This window comes from Eulemur rufifrons, chromosome 3, assembly GCF_041146395.1.
Source record: "Eulemur rufifrons isolate Redbay chromosome 3, OSU_ERuf_1, whole genome shotgun sequence".
NCBI classification, from domain to species: domain Eukaryota; kingdom Metazoa; phylum Chordata; class Mammalia; order Primates; family Lemuridae; genus Eulemur; species Eulemur rufifrons.
The window spans coordinates 3,110,785-3,127,501 of record NC_090985.1 but is presented as its reverse complement, the minus strand read 5'-3'; the positions used below and the strand labels follow the sequence as shown (position 1 = coordinate 3,127,501).

Below are 16,717 nucleotides of genomic sequence, written 5' to 3'. Positions count from 1 at the left end.
TTTTTTTTTTTTTTAAAGATAGTCTCTAGGCCGGGCGCGGTGGCTCACGCCTGTAATCCTAGCACTCTGGGAGGCCGAGGTGGGCGGATCGTTTGAGCTCAGGAGTTCGAGACCAGCCTGAGCAAGAGCGAGACCCCACCTCTACTAAAAATAGAAAGAAATTATATGGACAGCTAAAAAAATATATATAGAAAAAATTAGCCGGGCATGGTGGCACATGCCTGTAGTCCCAGCTACTCGGGAGGCTGAGACAGGAGGATCGCTTGAGCTCAGGAGTTTGAGGTTGCTGTGAGCTAGGCTGATGCCACGGCACTCACTCTAGCCTGGGCAACAGAGTGAGACTCTGTCTCAAAAAAAAAAAAAAAAAAGATAGTCTCTAAATTGTATTTTGAAAAGAATTTTTGAATAAACCGAAAAGTGTATATTTAACAATGGGAGAAGTTAATGGCTCTTGAAGAACAGCTGTACATCCTTCTTTAAAGAACTTATGCACCCCGGCATAGTCCCCCTTTTCCCTGGCTGCCAGGAAGCTCAGTGCCAGGGGCTCCAGCGCGGCACCGTGTGAGTGGCTGCTGCCAGAGCGCGTGCGGCTCCTGCCCCTGTGACGAGGGGAACCTTGCGTCCTGCGTGGCGTGGGGCAGTCCCAGCGTACGTCTCTTGCTCCAGCGTAGTTTTTAAGTGTCCCCCTTTTCATCGCAAAAGTTCTGTTGTTTGGACAAAAATTATATTGTTTCCCTTCCTTTTAGGGCTTTAGCTTTCTACTTCTGGTCTGAAAAAACTTTATTCTGCATAGATATACAACCGTAAGCCACTTCAAAATTTCTGTTTAGAAAGAAGCTAAACAGTATAAACTAATAGACTAAAAACTTGGAAATGAGCTCAACCTCAGCCCCCCACCGGTATATTATATCTGAGTGAAGCAGAACCCTGGGCCCCAGGGCTCAGTCCTTGCCCTGCCGTCTCCACCCTGCCAGCTGGCACCCGAGCAGAGGGTGGTTCTTGGAGACGGCACTTCAGGTCAAGCTCCCAAGACGCCACGCTCTCATTTCCCACAGGGGAACTCGGCTCCCTTTGCTGCAACCTCTCAGAGTGACAGTGGGGACAGTGCTGAGCACTGGGAAAAGGAAAAGGGATTTGGATTAAAGTATCACTTGAGGGCATAGGAACCTAGCACGAGCACCTCCAGGGTGTTATTTGATGCTTTATATACATAACCCATTTCATCCTTGTAACAGTACTGCAAGGAAGAGATAATAATAAAAAACAAAACAATGTTAAGTAATAATATAATGATAATGGCAGCTATATTACTGAGTATTTACTGTGGGATAGATATTGTAGTAAATACCTTATATACATTTCTGGTACTATTTTCATCCCCATTTTACAGATGAGTAAGTGGAGGCTCAGCAAGGTTAAATGAGATTTCTCAAGGTCACAGAGCTAGTAAGTAGCAAAGCTTGATACTTTATCGTATAGATATTTCGTTTTATATCGTTAAGAAGAGATACTAGAGGCTGGGCGATGTGGCTCACGCCTGTAATCCCAGCACTTTGGGAGGCCAAGGCGGGAGGATCGCTTGAACCCAGGAGTTCGATACCAGCCTAGGCAACATAGCAAGACCCCCCCCCCACCAAAAAAAAAAAAAAAACAAAATTAAAAAGAAAATATCTGGGTGTGGTGGCGCCTGCCTGCAGCCCTAGCTACTTTAGGGGCTGAGGCAGGAGGATCACTTGAGCCCAGGAGCTCCGCTGCACTCTAGCCTGGGTGACAGGGTGAGGCCCTGTCTCTAATAAAAAAAAAAAAAAGAAGAAGAAGAAGGAATATTGGAGAATGTTAGGAAACGTTCAAGAACATTGGGAATGGTCTATTTCCAAGATTCGTGATCGCGGGACATCTGTGGTCAGCAAATAGTCGCAAAGGGAGTCTGCTGTATACATCTGACTAGGCAGAAGAAAACACTGATAGGACAGTGAGTTCTTTGGCTTCCCCACCCAGGCCATGCACGTCAATGCTCTTGTCCCCTTCTGCGTGGACAGTAGCTCTGTCCCTAGGCAGTGAAGTTGTTGCAAGGGCGACGTGCAGCCAAAGGTCACAGATGTGTGAGGAGGCCCAGGGTCCAGTCATTGGATTCTCCAGTGCGGCAGACTCTACCGGGCGCCACCGTTGCCGTCCGCCTGTGCTGTCCTCGGCTCTGCGCTTCCCTTGGCAGGCGCTGAAAGTCCCCGCCACGCACCTAGCATGGGGCTTCCTTGATTTTGTGGCTGGAATTTGCGAGTGTAAAGGGGTTCTGTACCGTTTGTTTCTGAGGCACAGTTTCAAAAGAAAGTGGCATTTCATAGCCTGCATTAATGGGAAATTACTTTCCATTAGGGTTCTGAATGATTTGCACATAATGTTTATAAAGTGAAGGAAAAATGTCAAGCATTTCACTAACAATTTAAAGCAAAGCTCGCAAGCCTCTGCCAGAAATGAATTCCAAGAACATTTTCTTCATCATTTCTTCTTTCTAAAGAAGAAAAGGGGAGAGAGATGAAAGAACGCAGGTCAGTCAGGCAGCCCGTGTCGTGGGACCGAGATGGAAGCCTTGATAGTCCCGAGAGGTGCTTGAGAGAATGAACGGAGCCAGCCAGAAGTGGAGGAGGGACAATCCCCTCTCGAAATGACGATCGCAGACGAATCCGACTTTGGGCCTGGCTGGGAGCAGCAGCCGCCCGTCCGGGCCTGTGAGCTGGGGTCAGGCGGCCTCATCAGCAGAAGCTGCCCTCTGTCCTGGAGGGAAAAGGAAGCCAAGAAAGTCTTTGAGCTGAACTGTGTGCCTGGGTAGCTCCCAGAAAGCTGTCGACCTTGAAGGAAACAGTGTAGGAACTTGTGATCTGTGCACAGGTGCCTTCCCTACCCGCTGGGGGGTTGTCGAGCGCCAGTTGTCACTTAACTGTATTATAAATTGAAAGACTAGAAGACAAAGTATATTTCACATTTTTTTATCAACTCATTTTTTAATGAAGATTTTCTTTTTTTAATTTTGCTGAAATTCTTAAGAGGGAACCACTTTCTATAACCCCAGCTAAGGGTTAACGTGCTCCAAACCGGGGTCCGCTTTACAAATGCGGGGGCCTGAGGTTAGTTAACAGATGTGCGTTCCAAGTGTGCGCTTTGGGCGTGTCGGAGTGAGGCAAAATAAATCTCCCCAATGGCTTGTATTAAGACGTCCTAACGCTCTTTAGGTATAAAAGAGACTTTTATAAATTTCTTGACCCTTTCTGAGGCGGCTCGGAAATAATTTCTAGAGCCTAAGTCACTGCCCTCATTGGAGCGGGATCTCTAGGATTACGTTAGAAAATAAACATTTATTCCAAAGTGAAATGTGAAGTCCGAAAATTAAAGAAGACGAGCTTTACAAGTAGGAGTATGTGCATTTTTAATCTAAATTTCCACAGAGGAAATTAAAATTGTACAGAGCAGCGACAATGGTGATTGCTTAGTCAGCAGGTTGTTCCTGCTGTTTCTCTTCTTTCCTCCCCACTTTTCTTCTGTTTCCTCCCCACCCTGCCCCACCAGCCTTCCCTGAGACCCGTTTCTGTGTGTGCTTCAGAGTCAGGGGTCCTGACAAGGGAGAAATAAACAAGGAAAGAACAGTCCCGTGTTGTAGCTCAGATGCTGGCACTTCTTAGCTGTGTGACTTTGGGTGAGTTTCTTAACATCTCTGGACTGATTTTGAACTTGTTCCTAAATGAAGGGATTGGACTTAATACATTCCGAGGTATTTTCTAGCTCTCGATTCTATGGCTGCAGTATTTATCTTTTATGAGTACTTAGCATTCTTAATAATTTGAAAATTGGACAGGTTGAACATTTGTATTTTCTGTATTTTAAATTTTTTTTTTAAATTAAAGTGTAAACTATGATTATTATTGTGGATCAGCAGCCATTGATGAGGGAAGAGGGAAGGGGCCTCTTATTTTCCGATTGAAGGAAGCTTTGGATGGGAAGGTTTTCTCACTGCAGGAGATGGTTTCCTGTAATTCTTCTCAATAGTCTGTAAAAAGAGTTTTCGAAAAGCCGCAAGAGGTAACTTCTGACTTAGTTGTGAGCATTTTGATACTACTTAGCTAAAATTGTCTCGAATGTTGCATATTTTAAAATCTTAGCATATATTCTATAATGATACATTGGATCTGTAAGCTAAAATTTTAAATGCCAGCATCCAAATATTAATTTATATACTCATGTTTAAAGTAGCGTAGAAGTCAGCTGTTCCCAGGGGTGACACCGTGCTGTCATGCAGCACGGCTCCAGGGGACCTTGCTTGAATCCAGATGAATGACGCCCCGAGTTGTGCACTGGGTGTGGCTGCAAGTGCAACTCCAATGCCGGACTCTGGGAACGAGAAAAAACACAGGGAAAGGGTAAGGAAACAGCGCCAGGCCGGTGATAAATGGCTGACACCAAACGTCCACTCAGGAGCATGACAGGGAGAGGGGACTCTGCGGCCAACTAGGAAACACTTGCTCTGTCTGGAGGGGGCCGACACCGGTGCCCTTTGCCCAGAGTGTGGGCTCACCGTCGAGAGCCGTTCTAACTTTTCAAGAGAAGCCATGAACCACATGTTTATGTGAAATCTCCTGACTTTTAAATATCGGCAACTAGTCCACATTGTGAAAAGCAAGGAACAGGCTGAACAAAGTCCCCTCTGCAGGTGGGTCCCCATGCCAGCGACCAGAAAGCCACCTCTGGTTAAGGCCACCGTTTGTCTTTCCCTTTCCCCATAACTCAGAGTGGAAAACGACCCGCACACATTGTGCCCGGTGGTAACAGAGGGGTCACCTCCTGAGAAGTTTTTATAAATAAACGGGCCGAGGCTTCTGAGGAATCTACACAAGGCATCTCAGTAGACAGGGCTTTGTAAGGTGGAGGACACAACTTATTAGTTAGGACCTATATAAATTGAGGAGGATTTGGTGTTAAGGTTAAAATAAATCATACGTGCTTATTTTTTATCGATTGTAATGATTAAACTTGAGTTCCATGGACAAGTAATTTCAATAAATCACATCTCCTGTGGATATACACAGGGCTGTTATTTCTAGAAGAACAGCCTGTAGACTTTTACTAGACTTTACTCCGTGGTTTCCTACTGACCCATCACAGATTAAGACTTAAAATTTGCAGATACGGAAACCGGAACCCAAAGCTGACCCAATCCAGAGAGAGGACACAAGGATCTGAAGTTGCCGACCAGTCTGCTCTTCCAATGGGCAAAATAATATTGTAGAGCTGTTGAACAAAATGGTTTTTGTGGTATTATCAGAATTACACACCAATGTTGTGTCTGGGTCAGGTAAGGGAAGGTATTAGCTTCAAAACAATTTTGCTACAAGAGTTCGAGGTTCTAGACTGGGAAAAAGAAACGGTAACTTTTGAAGGGAGTTAGCACCAGAGAAGTTTGTTCTAATTCAGAAGAGATGTCTCCCAGGGTGAGCCTCCCTCGGTGAGTGCTTGAGAATGAGTCTGAACTACAAATAAACTTGAAAGTTTCAAATCAGGTTTCTGCCCCGCCACGGCAGGGGAGGGACCGTCTGGTCGGATGGTTCAGGTGCAGTCAAATCTCAAGGTCATCTGGGTCGTGGAACCAAAGCTTCCAGAAGGAAACTTGGGTCCCATTCCCGAGTGGGCTGCTGACTCCACCCATTAGCAGGAGCCTTCCTGTCCGCTCCTTAGCTGCCCTGTGAGTAGCATGAGTAAGGAGGGGGCCGCCTTTGGATTTCCAGACTTCAGACCTGGGAATGAGCAGGAAATGAGCCCACCCAGCCGAGAGGGGTGTTGCCTGCAGGCCTGTCGGCGAAGTGGGCTTTGGAGTCAGAGGGAAGCCCAAGTCCTGGCTCTGTGTCACTTCATACCCCTGGGTCTCAAGTTTGTCATCTAAAGAACGGGGATTGTCACCCCTACTGCACAGGATTATTCTAAGGATTAAATTAGATCATGTAAGTTAGGGGTGCTGGACTGGGCACCTGCTACAGAGTAAGAGCCTGCGCTACAGCGGCGGTTGGTGCTACATAACCGTTATCTGATTTCCCAGCCTACTGCAGACTGGAGCCAGCAGATTAGAAAGGCCCGAGGGACTGCTTCGGGAAGGCCCACTGACGCAGGAAAAGGTGACAGGTCGCAGCCCGGCTACAAGGGAGGCAAGAGAAAAACTATAAAAAGCAGGAACAAAAACTCAAAAGGCACAGCAGTCTGGGGCATTTACTAAAAGACAAAGAGCCCTCCTCAGGTCAGTAGCTTCCGGGAGACTCCGTACCTTGTACAGGGACTCGTGGTGACAGCAGTCGTGCAAATTACTTCTTTCTCTGTCCCCTCCCCCCGCCCCCCAAAATAGGTGTGGGGATGGGTCACGGTTTGCCTTTCAGTGGGAATGCTCTGACCAAATGCTTCCAGGTTATGAAACCCCCAAAGTCAAGGCCAGGAAGGGAGGAGAGACGATCGTGGGATCCTTTGGTGGTCTGCAAACAACACAAGTTCAAGGACAGCAAAAGAGCCGTGATTTTTAGTGCTACAGAGAGAAAGATGCCGTTGCCCCATGACCACTCCTTCTACCTCCACCTCTCGGAGTTGGAAAGGGAGCCCTTGGGGACAGGCTTCCAGGTCCTGGCGTGTGGCCCAGGGGGTGCGGGCGGGGGACAGAGAGAGAGAACGAGAGGGCAGACTGCAGAGATATCAGTCCCTTCTGATGCTGTTTGCACCCTGGGGTCCGGTCCACCACCTGGGGTAGACGCTGTTTTTAACGGAAGCCTTGAGCTGCTCACCTGGAAGCAGGAGCTCAGGCTGAGGAAGGCAGGAGGGACTCGAAGCGCCTGAAGGACATCCCTCGAGTGTTACGGCAAGGCCAGGTGGGACCCGGGCGGGCCTTCCTGAGGATCCGGGTAGGGTTCAGGTAGACAGTCGCTCTGGGAGCGTCCGAGGCCTGGGAGCGCCCTGGGGCGTGCTGAGCTGAGGACACAAAGGCCCGTTCCCAGCCCAGCTGCCGGGCCAGCCCCTTGGTGGGGCTTGGCTCAGAAAGGCAGTGGGCGTAGACCCCCAAGCTGCCGATTTTCAGAGGGGGTAAGTGACAGTGATCAGGACCACAGACTCCGGGCCCGGCCAGAGGCTGAATCTCGGCACTGCTGCTTAACTGTGTTAAACCTCGGTCTGCCTCACTTCCTCCACCCTCAAATTGGGGGGGAATGGCACCCACTCATAGGATTTCTCTGGAATTAAGTCCGTTAATATCGCTGAGGCACTTTAGGATATTGTCCCAGCGCATGCTAACCACTAGAACTCGAGCGTTACTGTTTCATCTCTGCAGCTGAGTGGGGCTGGGGACCGTGGGCGTCGACCACCGCGACCTCAACAAAATGCTCAGGATTTCTGTGCGCCAGTAACCCTCTGTCTGCAGCAGGGACGTGGGCAAAGCAAGTGGGGCTGGGAGCCACTGCGAAGAATTTTCCTTCTGTTAAAATAAGAGGGGACCCTATATTGTTAGAAACTGGGCCATGTTATTGCCAAGTGGGAAGTGCGATTTATTTTAGGGGGAACAGGGTTTCCCTACCTATCGTGTGTGGCCGAGACAGCACTTACTGACCAGCCACCCTAAAACTCTCGTGGTAGGGTCTCTCTTTCTTTCTCTCACTCTCTGTCTTTTTTTTTTTTTTTCCTAATGGTGTGGAACAGAGCTTGAATAATAAATATTTAACAGGGACATTCCCTTTTCTCTGTTAAAATAATCTTTGTTTCAGTACTTTAACAAGGAAGACTGTGTTTTCCCACCTCTGCTCTCATGTTACGTTGAAGCCAGGTCTCAGGAGGAAAAGAAAATAAGCACAGGCCACGCGGGGCGGGCAGTGGTGGGCTGAGGGCTTCTCCCGGCCAGCGCGGGGCCGGCGCGTCGGCCGTCTGCTCTGGGGCACACGGAGCTCGTGTGCGCGTACTCGCGGGGGTTTGGGTGCCACCTCGGGGACATCAGAGGGCAGGGGGTGGAGGTGGCCCAGGAGCAGCTGCAAGACCACAGGGGGAAAGGAGTGGTTGTTAACAAAGATGGACGCTGGGTAGGACCCGTCCTTTCTTACGAGAGGTTTCCAGCAGAGGTGCTGACTTCTGATGGTGGAAACTAGGCATTGGGGCACCCTGGACACGCTTGTGTCTAGCACAGCTGGGAAGATCCCACCAAGGAAGCGTGGCCCATTCTGCCTGGACTTTGGGTTCCGTCCACGGAGACTTGGACTTCTCGTTTATGTCTAGGAAAAATTCACACTGTCACTCAGGTGGGCGGAAACTTTATTTCTCTTTAACTGAACTGAACTCACTCACGAGCCTCCATTTAGACCAGTGGTGGAAACATCTTAATCTTTTTTCCATTTCTACTGGTGACCAAAAAAAAAAAAAAAAAAAAACCGAAAGAAAGAAAATGTAATCTTTTTTCCATTTCTTCTAATGGTGGAAAAAAACATAATCTTGCCATTTCAAGGTAACTCGGTCTCTTCCAGTAGAAAGTGTAGACGATCTCTGTATTACTCAGGCGATCAGGATTTAAACACAATCAATTCCGAGCTGAAATTCCCTATCAGGGCTGTTGGTTTTCTCAGAGGTTCTCGCCTTCCACTTGTCTACCCCAAGATGTTGCCTGAGTACAGGGGGAGTTTATAGGTGAAGGGACTTACTGCCACCGCTGGGATGACTTTGTCACAGGAGGCCTGGGTCCGGGCTGGGATCTGCTGACATCTGTGGCCTAGCCTCCGAGCCTCTGGGTTGCCAAAGCTCTGCATTCCTGGCCCTGTGTAACCACCTCTGGCCTCACCTCCTGCTGGGACTTGTGGGGGGCGGGGGGGGGGGGTCTGTCCTCAGTTCCTGGGAAGCCAGGGGCTCTCAGGGCCCTCTGTGTAATTCCAGCACCCCACCCTTTCCACTGAACTGCAGCCACCGTGTTGGGTCCAGAGCACGTGGGGAGCCGGCTCTCTCAGGGTTCCAGCGGCAGGGGCGGCCTAACCCCAGCCCCAGAGTGAGATCCGGGAGCGTTTCAGCCTCCTGCCCACCCTCTTCTTTCTGCAGGCCCCTGCCCCATCCCTGCCTCCAGGAAGAGCTTGTGTCTCTTCTCTGGGTGGCAGGAAGCAGCCCCTTCCGTTCCACGGCTTGTAATAAAATCTCTAGGCTCTGAGTTCTTCAAGCTCTGGTTTCTTGGAACCCAGTAGTCTCTCTCTCTCTCTCTCTCTCTCTCTTTCAAATCTCATAAAAGCCTACCTGGCTCTGGCACGAAAGCCTGAAAGCCTTGGCTTTCACAACATTTTGCAACTGAAATAGCATTATTTGGGAACTTAAAAGCTAAACATTGACTGCTTTGTTCATGTCCACGTTCTACCCTCCCCCTCGAGTGAAGGAGGCCGCAGCTCATTGGAGGGCCGCAGGCAGCAAAAATGACCCAGAATGAAAAATGCACTGATATTATACACACTGCGTAATTCAAGACAGCCAGTCTCAGCTCTGGCTGGTGTGGCTTTACCCAGGGCCGACGCTGCTGAGAACCGCGCTCAGCGCTGTGGGCAGCCTGGCGGGGCTGGAGCGCCAGGTGCAACATGGGAATCGGGGAGCTCCCGTGCAGGGTCTCCACCGCGTGGTCTCCGGAGAGATGCCCTGTCTTGGTTCATTTGCTGATGGAGTGTGCCGTGAGTGCTGGGCTCTTTCCAGCTCTCAGAATATCAGAGCGGGCAATGAATGCCCAGAATGAATGAAGTGAGGAGTGAGTAACGTGTCTTTCCCCTGATGTGCTCCGTGTGTGTGTGCAGACAGTGCACATGTCTGCGCACATAGGTGGTGGCCTTGGACACGTGTATGCCTGCCATTTGGCATTGATTTTGGTCTTTGCTTATAGAGTAAATGGGAGGGAAATATGTGTGCGTAGTTAACCCTGTGGTCAGTGTGATGGCCTACACAGTGTCTTGGCAACCTTAGCCATGTCATGGAGCACGTAAGAGGTGACATGGAACGAGGAGGGTCATGGTGGGGGTCTGGAGCCCTGGTGTCTCGTTCTGGCTTGGACAGCGCCCTGGAGCCCGGCCACTGTGACCGCTCAGAGGCATTTTTGCCTCCTCGTGGAACAGGGGCGGGTTCACGGAGGACTGCCAGGTTCAGTTCCAGCATTAACACTGCGTCCAAGGAAATGCTTCCCGAGACACCGTGGGGCTTGGCGCTTGACTCCTTCTCTGCTAAAAACTGGTAGTGGGAGAAATGCTAAAAGAATACTGATCACTTTTATAATCAACATTAAACAGCTATACATTAATAAAATTGACTGTGACTCACGGCTGACGTTGCTGTGAGTGTGCAGTGCCCAGCCCCCGCCTGCCTGCCCAGGTGCACACCGACCGGCCAAAGCAAATAATGAAAGTTCTGCATTGTAAACACTCAGGTCCGCAGCGCTTTGTTTGAAATCATCGCGGGTTATTCTGTTCAATTCAGAGTAACGAACTAAGCCCCGATATTTGAATCCTTCCACTTCCCAGCAACGTTCCTCGTTCCTCGTTATGGCAGGAAGAATATGCAAATTGGGCAGGGGCTGGGGACCTGGCACAGAAGGAGCCATCGGATGCTAGAAACATCAAGCAGATCCTAGAGGTTATGCTGCAGGTGGGTCCAGATTTTAAAAGGCCGACCTACCTGTAAGTCACCACGCGGCAAGGAGCTGCCTCCCTGCAGAGGAAGAGGAACCCGCCACCACCACCTTCCCCTTCTCCAGCTGAGACGCCGAGACACTTCCAGGCTCTGGGAAAGAAAACGGAAGAAGCGGAAGGCCATTACGTTGCTGGTTCTCAGCCTCTCCTGGACATTGGAAGGACCCGGGAACTTAAAGGATACTGATGCTCAGGTCCCGAGGCCAGAGCCTCTGGCTTGATTGGTTTGGGGTTCAACCCGGGCAGTGGCTGTTTAATGTGCCCCCACGTTGAGGACCACGGCCTTAGGACCTCAGTACGCGCTGGGGAGCTCCGCTGGCGAGAGCCCCTTGGTGGGTGCAGGCTCGGCGCTCACTCCCACCCGGACGTGGCCGAAGTGCCGAGGAGGCTCCAGCAGTCAGATGGCACCCAGGGATCCCGCGTCCGCCAGAGAAATGGGCGCCACTCAGTGAATTTCTAGCCCTTGAAACAAAGAATAAAATCCCTCTCACAGCAGCAGAACTCTCTGCCCCAGCTCTTTCCTCCCTCCCCCACAGTACTGCCACCTCCCTGCCCCTCCCCAGGATGAAGGTGCTGCTCCGTGGACCAGCCACAGAAATGCCCAAATTTACTTTCTCTTTTTCCTTAGAGCTAAAAGACTTGGTGAAGAAGGAGCATAATCTCCAGGCAAGCATGTTTCAACTCTTGCTTTGAAGTCTAGAGGGGAAAAAAAAGCATTTCATAATCATATAAAAAGGAAATTAAAATGGAAAACATCAAATAAGATGGCAGGAGTAAGATCAGATAGGTCAGAGATTTGTGTCGGGGGCAAGGATCGCACCCTTCTGAAGGGCCAGATCGCGCAGGGCTGGCGGGGCTTGCTCTGGGGTGCTGCTTCCCCCGCCTTTTCCAGACCCAGCTCTGGGGGTGTTGGGGGCAGAAGGGAACCTGGAAGAGCCTTTTGCATAGGAAGCAGCTATGGATGGTGGGTGCTTCCCTGATCTCCTGTTGGATGGCTTGGTCCTGTCTACTGGTGATGGCCTCTCTCCGTGGCAGTCCCCATGTCCACAGGGTGTGTGGTTTCCTGCGGTTGGGGTTAGTTTCCTTCCAGCCCCATCTTCAGAGACACTCATATCTCCCTTTGGCCTCCTCAGTGGTCCAAGCTCCCAGCCTCTTCTGGGTGTGACATCATCTCACTTAGCCAGGAGGCCACCTGGGCGGCCCCTCAGCCCACCTTTGGCTCCTTTTTGTGAAACTGGGAACTGCTGAGGTCCTTCGGGGGTTATAGAGAACTGCAGTGAGGCGACCCCATGTCCTCCCAAGACACACTAGGGCATTGTCCTGAGCTATCCTAGAAATCACCCGATGGTCAGAAATCCATAGGTCTAGCTTGGGGCAGTTTTTTTTTTTTTTTCCAAATTTTCCAGTTTTGTTTTTTTCCAAATCTTTAAGATGTGAATATTTTAGAAAATAGAAAAAGAAGCAATGTTCATTTTTTAAATAAAGCTAACTTAAGTCTAATACCAAAACCTAACCAGAATACAAAAACAAAATCTCACTTTTAAGTACAGATGCAAAAACCTTTTTAAATATAGTAACAAACTCAATCTAGCCGTAGAATAAAAGCATAATACGTGGACTAGTGTGGTTTTCTTCAAGTGGTCACTCAGAAAAAATCTCCTAAAATTAATCTTATTAATACTAAAAGAATAAAAGAGCATGATCCAGTCAAAATTGAAATGAGATTTTTGTGGGAGAAACTTGATACGTTGATACTAAAGTTTACCTAATTGAATGATTTCATGAGAATAGCCAGGAAATTTTGAAATAGAAGAGTAATGACTAGGAACTTGTTTTACTGGTTACTAACATTTGTTTCAAAGCTACAATATTTAACATGATATGGTTCTGTTACGGAAATAAATCAGTGGAACAAAATAGAAAATCCTAAAACAGATCCAAGTGCCCACGATAATTAAATATATGACAGACATAAAGATAGTCTTTGAAATCAGGGGAGGGGGGTGAACTATTTAATAAATTATGTTGGTGTAACGGCTCAAGCATTAGGTTCTTACTTCTTTTTGCCAAAATCCAAATGGATTAAAAGTAAAAGTTCTAACGTGAAAAAAAATTAAAGTACCGGAATAAAATTTAGTTGACTATTTATATATGATTGTGGGGAATAAACCGTGAATGAAAAGTCTGGTTAATTTGACTGCTTAAACTGCTTCCAATTTCTGTACAAATACCAAAACCAAACAGAAACCCCACTTCCTGCCCCACTGCCAGCACAAACTCCAAAAACAAAAGGGACAAAAAATGATGACTGGGAATAATGTTTGTACCAAACGTGACAGATAAAGCACAAATATTTGTAGATAAAGGGGCTCCTAAAATTTTTAAGAAAATGATAGAAAAACAAATTAACGGTAAATGTTAACTATCTGGGAAAAAATTCACGTCTTATGACCATCAAATCCCTTCTGAGGAATTTATCCTCGGGAATTAATTGTGCACATGTGTAGATATTTATGTATAAGCTACTTTTCAAAGAGGAGGAGACAGAAAAAAGGAAAGAAATGAAGAAAGGAAGAGAAAAGAAGGGAGGAAGGAAATAAAGAAAGGGCCTTCAATGTCCAATAGATTAGTCAACGGAATTCTTTTATGTTGTTAGAATTAACAGCTGGTCAATCATTAAAAGTAATCTGGGAAGATGTTCACAATAGCATGTACAAGAAGATTCTTTTATAAAAACAACTATATATAAATATATGCACAAATTCATAAAGACTTCTGGAATCCGATAGCTTCACGTTAGTTATCGCTGAGTTAATGGGTTACAGCTGACTGTTCTCCATTTTGCATGCATTTACTTTTCTCTTATAACTACCATATTTATTTTAGCTTTGAAAAAAAATTTTTTAACGTTATTCTGAGAACCCCAGGCTTGGTATAATAACCCTGAGACGTCAGGCTGGTCTGTAAATATTCCACTCTGTCCTGGTTCCTCTCCTCCCACCCCACGTCCCGGCATGGCCTGGCTCCTGGCCACCAGCTCTGTGAGATCTCTCTGAGCACCAAGGCCCTCCCTGTTCCCCTCTCCTCAGAGCGGCTGAGCCGCGAGTGATGCCTCCCCAAGTCTGTTCTTTGAATGTTCCCCGTGCGGTACCCAGTCTCCATGGAGAACCCGGGAGCTCCCCGAGGGCGGGAGTGGGCCGTGTGCTTCCTCCGCCTGTCTTAGGCCTCCGGCAGCGCTGAGTGGCTGCTTCCAGGAGCCGGGCTGGGCCTGGGTCTCTGGTCGGTGAGGGCCGGCAGAGCCAGAGACGCAAACAGCCCGGAGAGCTGGGTGGAGCCAGGCCTGTCGTGGGAAGGAAGCCCGCCCGGCCGTTGATGGTCTCTCCAGACCTTCCCACATTTCCAGTTTCCCATGGCTAACTTGTCATGTTAACCTGTACTTTTTGTCTCCATGTCATGTGGACAGGTTCTAACGTTGCCATGGACCAGCCCTGCTGTCGTGGTCTCTATGACTTTGAGCCAGAAAACCAAGGAGAATTAGGATTTAAAGAAGGGGACATCATTACGTTAACCAATCAAATAGATGAAAACTGGTATGAAGGAATGATACACGGGGAGTCTGGATTCTTCCCCATTAATTATGTTGAAGTGATCGTGCCTTTACCTCAGTAAACGTGTAACAGAAACTTTGGACATACTTTCATAACTGAAATGAATTCACACCAGTGTTCTCTCAGTGTGGTGTTCTGTGACATCCTTGCTCTCTGACCAACCTAATGACTTTTGTATGTGTGTTCTCTTTATAATGTATTTTGTATCAATTTAATTTGTATAAATGATGTTCTTGCCCTAGCTACATGAAAATATAGTTTTCTTTTTTGCTTCTTGTCCTAAAAGTCATTGGTTAAATGTATGTGCTTCCTGTTGCTAAAAATAAATCACACCCATTGCAGTTATGCCAACCAATTGCCTATGTTCCTCAGCTGCAATGGAATGCAAAATTTAAAACTAAGAAATGCTCAACATTTTGTTTCTTGACGTTACTGATGGCATCTGGTCTTTTCCCTTCATTGTATTTTAAGCTTACCTGTGAATAGCCCCAATAAACATGACACACTGTGTTGGCAAAAGGCCTGATTATTTTTAATGTTGAACTGATTTTGAAGCACAGCCTTCCAGCTGCAGACCCCTCCCATGCCAGACGGCTGAGCGGAGGCTCACGGCACGGATGCTTAGACGGTAGCTCCTGACAGACGTCCGTCTGCAGGCCTGAGCAGGGCCTTCAGTTTCCTCCTGAAACAGCACACAGCCTCCTTCCAGCTGGGGGATAGAAAACCCTTCCACCTCCTTTCAAGTTTTATAAAAGAACCCAACTCAAGCTGCTTCTGCCAAATACTGGGTCGGTTTTTCGCACAGGTCCCGTTGTGGATGCTGAGGGACCAGCATGGTCAGGAGGTGGGTTGAGTGCTCAAGATCACTTAGGGTCAGTGCACCAGCACTGGCCTTGCCCAGCGTATGCACTTGTCACAGACTTCGGCCACTGGGGTCCACAACATTCCGATTATGGGGGAGGGGCAGGCATTAGTTCCCATTTGCAAGGAGTGAGGCTCCCTGAATGGCTTGCCCAGGATTGCACAGCCAGGTACAGGCGTACCCCAGAGATATGGCGGGTTCAGTTCCAGACCACCACAATAAAGCCAATATGCCAATAAAACAGGTTACACAAATTTTGGGGGTTTCCTGGTGCATATAAAAGCTATGTTTACACTATGCTGTAGTCCGTTAAATGTGTGGTAGAATTATGCTTTAAAAGATGTACATACCTTAATTAAAAAACACTTTATTGCTAAAAAATGCTAAGGATTATCTGAGCCTTCGGTGAGTTATAATCCTTTTGCTGTTGGAAGGACTTGCCTAGATATCGGTGGCTGCTGAAGGTGACTGTGGTAATTTCAACAATGACGTTTGCTGCATTGATTGACAACTCCTTTGATAAAGGATCTCCCTGTAGCCTGCCACGCTGCTTGACAGCATTTTACCCACCGAACTGCTTTCAAAATTGGAGTCAATCCTCTGAAGCCAGACTGCTTTGCCAATGAGGTTCGTGTAATATTCTAAATCCTTTGCTGCCACGTAACAGCGTCTTCACCAGGAGTAGATCCATCTCAAGGAACCACTTTCTTTGCTCATGCATAAGGAGCAACTCCTCATTGTGAGATTTTCATGAGTTTTATCATGAGATTGCGGGGATTCAGTCACATCTTCAGGCTCCACTAATGCCAGTTCTCTTGCTGTTTCCACCTCATCTGCAGTTACTTCCTCCACCGACGTCTTGAACCCTTTGAAGTCATCCATGGTGGTCGAAATCAACTTCTTCCAAACTCCTGTTAATGTGGGTATTTTGATTGCCTCTTATGAATCACAAATTTTCTTAATGGCATTTAGAATGGTGAATCCTTTTCAGAAGGTTTTCAATTTACTTTGCCCAGATCTGTCAATGGAATTAACCACCTATGGCATTTAAGAAATACAAAATGTATGTCTTAAATGATAAGACTTGACAGTCTGCATTATTCCTTGATCCATGGGCTGCAGAATGGATGTTGTGTTAGCAGGCATGAAAACATTAATCTCCTTATACGTCTCCCTCAGAACTCTTGGATGATGAGGTGCATTGTCAGTGAGCAGAAATATTTTGAAAGGAATCTTTCTCTGAGCAGTGGGTCTCAACAGTGGGCTTAAAACAGTCAGCACACTATGCCGTAAACAGATGTGCTGTCATCACGGCTTTGTTCCATTGATAGAGCACAGGCAGAGGTAGATTTAGCATAATTTCTTAAGGGCCCTAGAATTTGTGGAATGGGAAGTGAGCATTGGCTTCGGGTTAAAGTCACCGGCTGCATGAGTCCCTAACAAAAGTCAGCCTGTCCTTTGAAGATCTGAAGCCAGCCATCGACTTCTCCTCTGTAACTATAAAAGTCTTAGATGGCGCCTTCTCCCCATAGGCCGTAGTGCACACT

General features: G+C 47.8%; 1 protein-coding gene across 6 annotated transcripts in view; it reads left to right on the top strand.

Moving 5' to 3' along the window:
- The window catches only part of SH3GL3 (SH3 domain containing GRB2 like 3, endophilin A3), a 125,607-nt gene extending 110,780 nt beyond the window's left edge, over positions 1–14,827 (top strand). For 3 of the 6 annotated variants that reach the window (XM_069465646.1, XM_069465644.1, XM_069465647.1), the window contains one exon: positions 14,164–14,827. In XM_069465646.1, the coding sequence (XP_069321747.1) occupies positions 14,164–14,369 (206 nt within the window). In that variant the 3' untranslated portion in view covers positions 14,370–14,827. Of the gene's footprint in view, positions 1–6,079; positions 6,275–11,833; positions 11,860–14,038; positions 14,066–14,163 lie in introns of all 6 variants that reach the window. The other 3 variants (XM_069465648.1, XM_069465645.1, XM_069465649.1) reach the window with 2 other exon arrangements.
- The last annotated feature ends 1,890 nt before the right edge of the window (positions 14,828–16,717 follow it).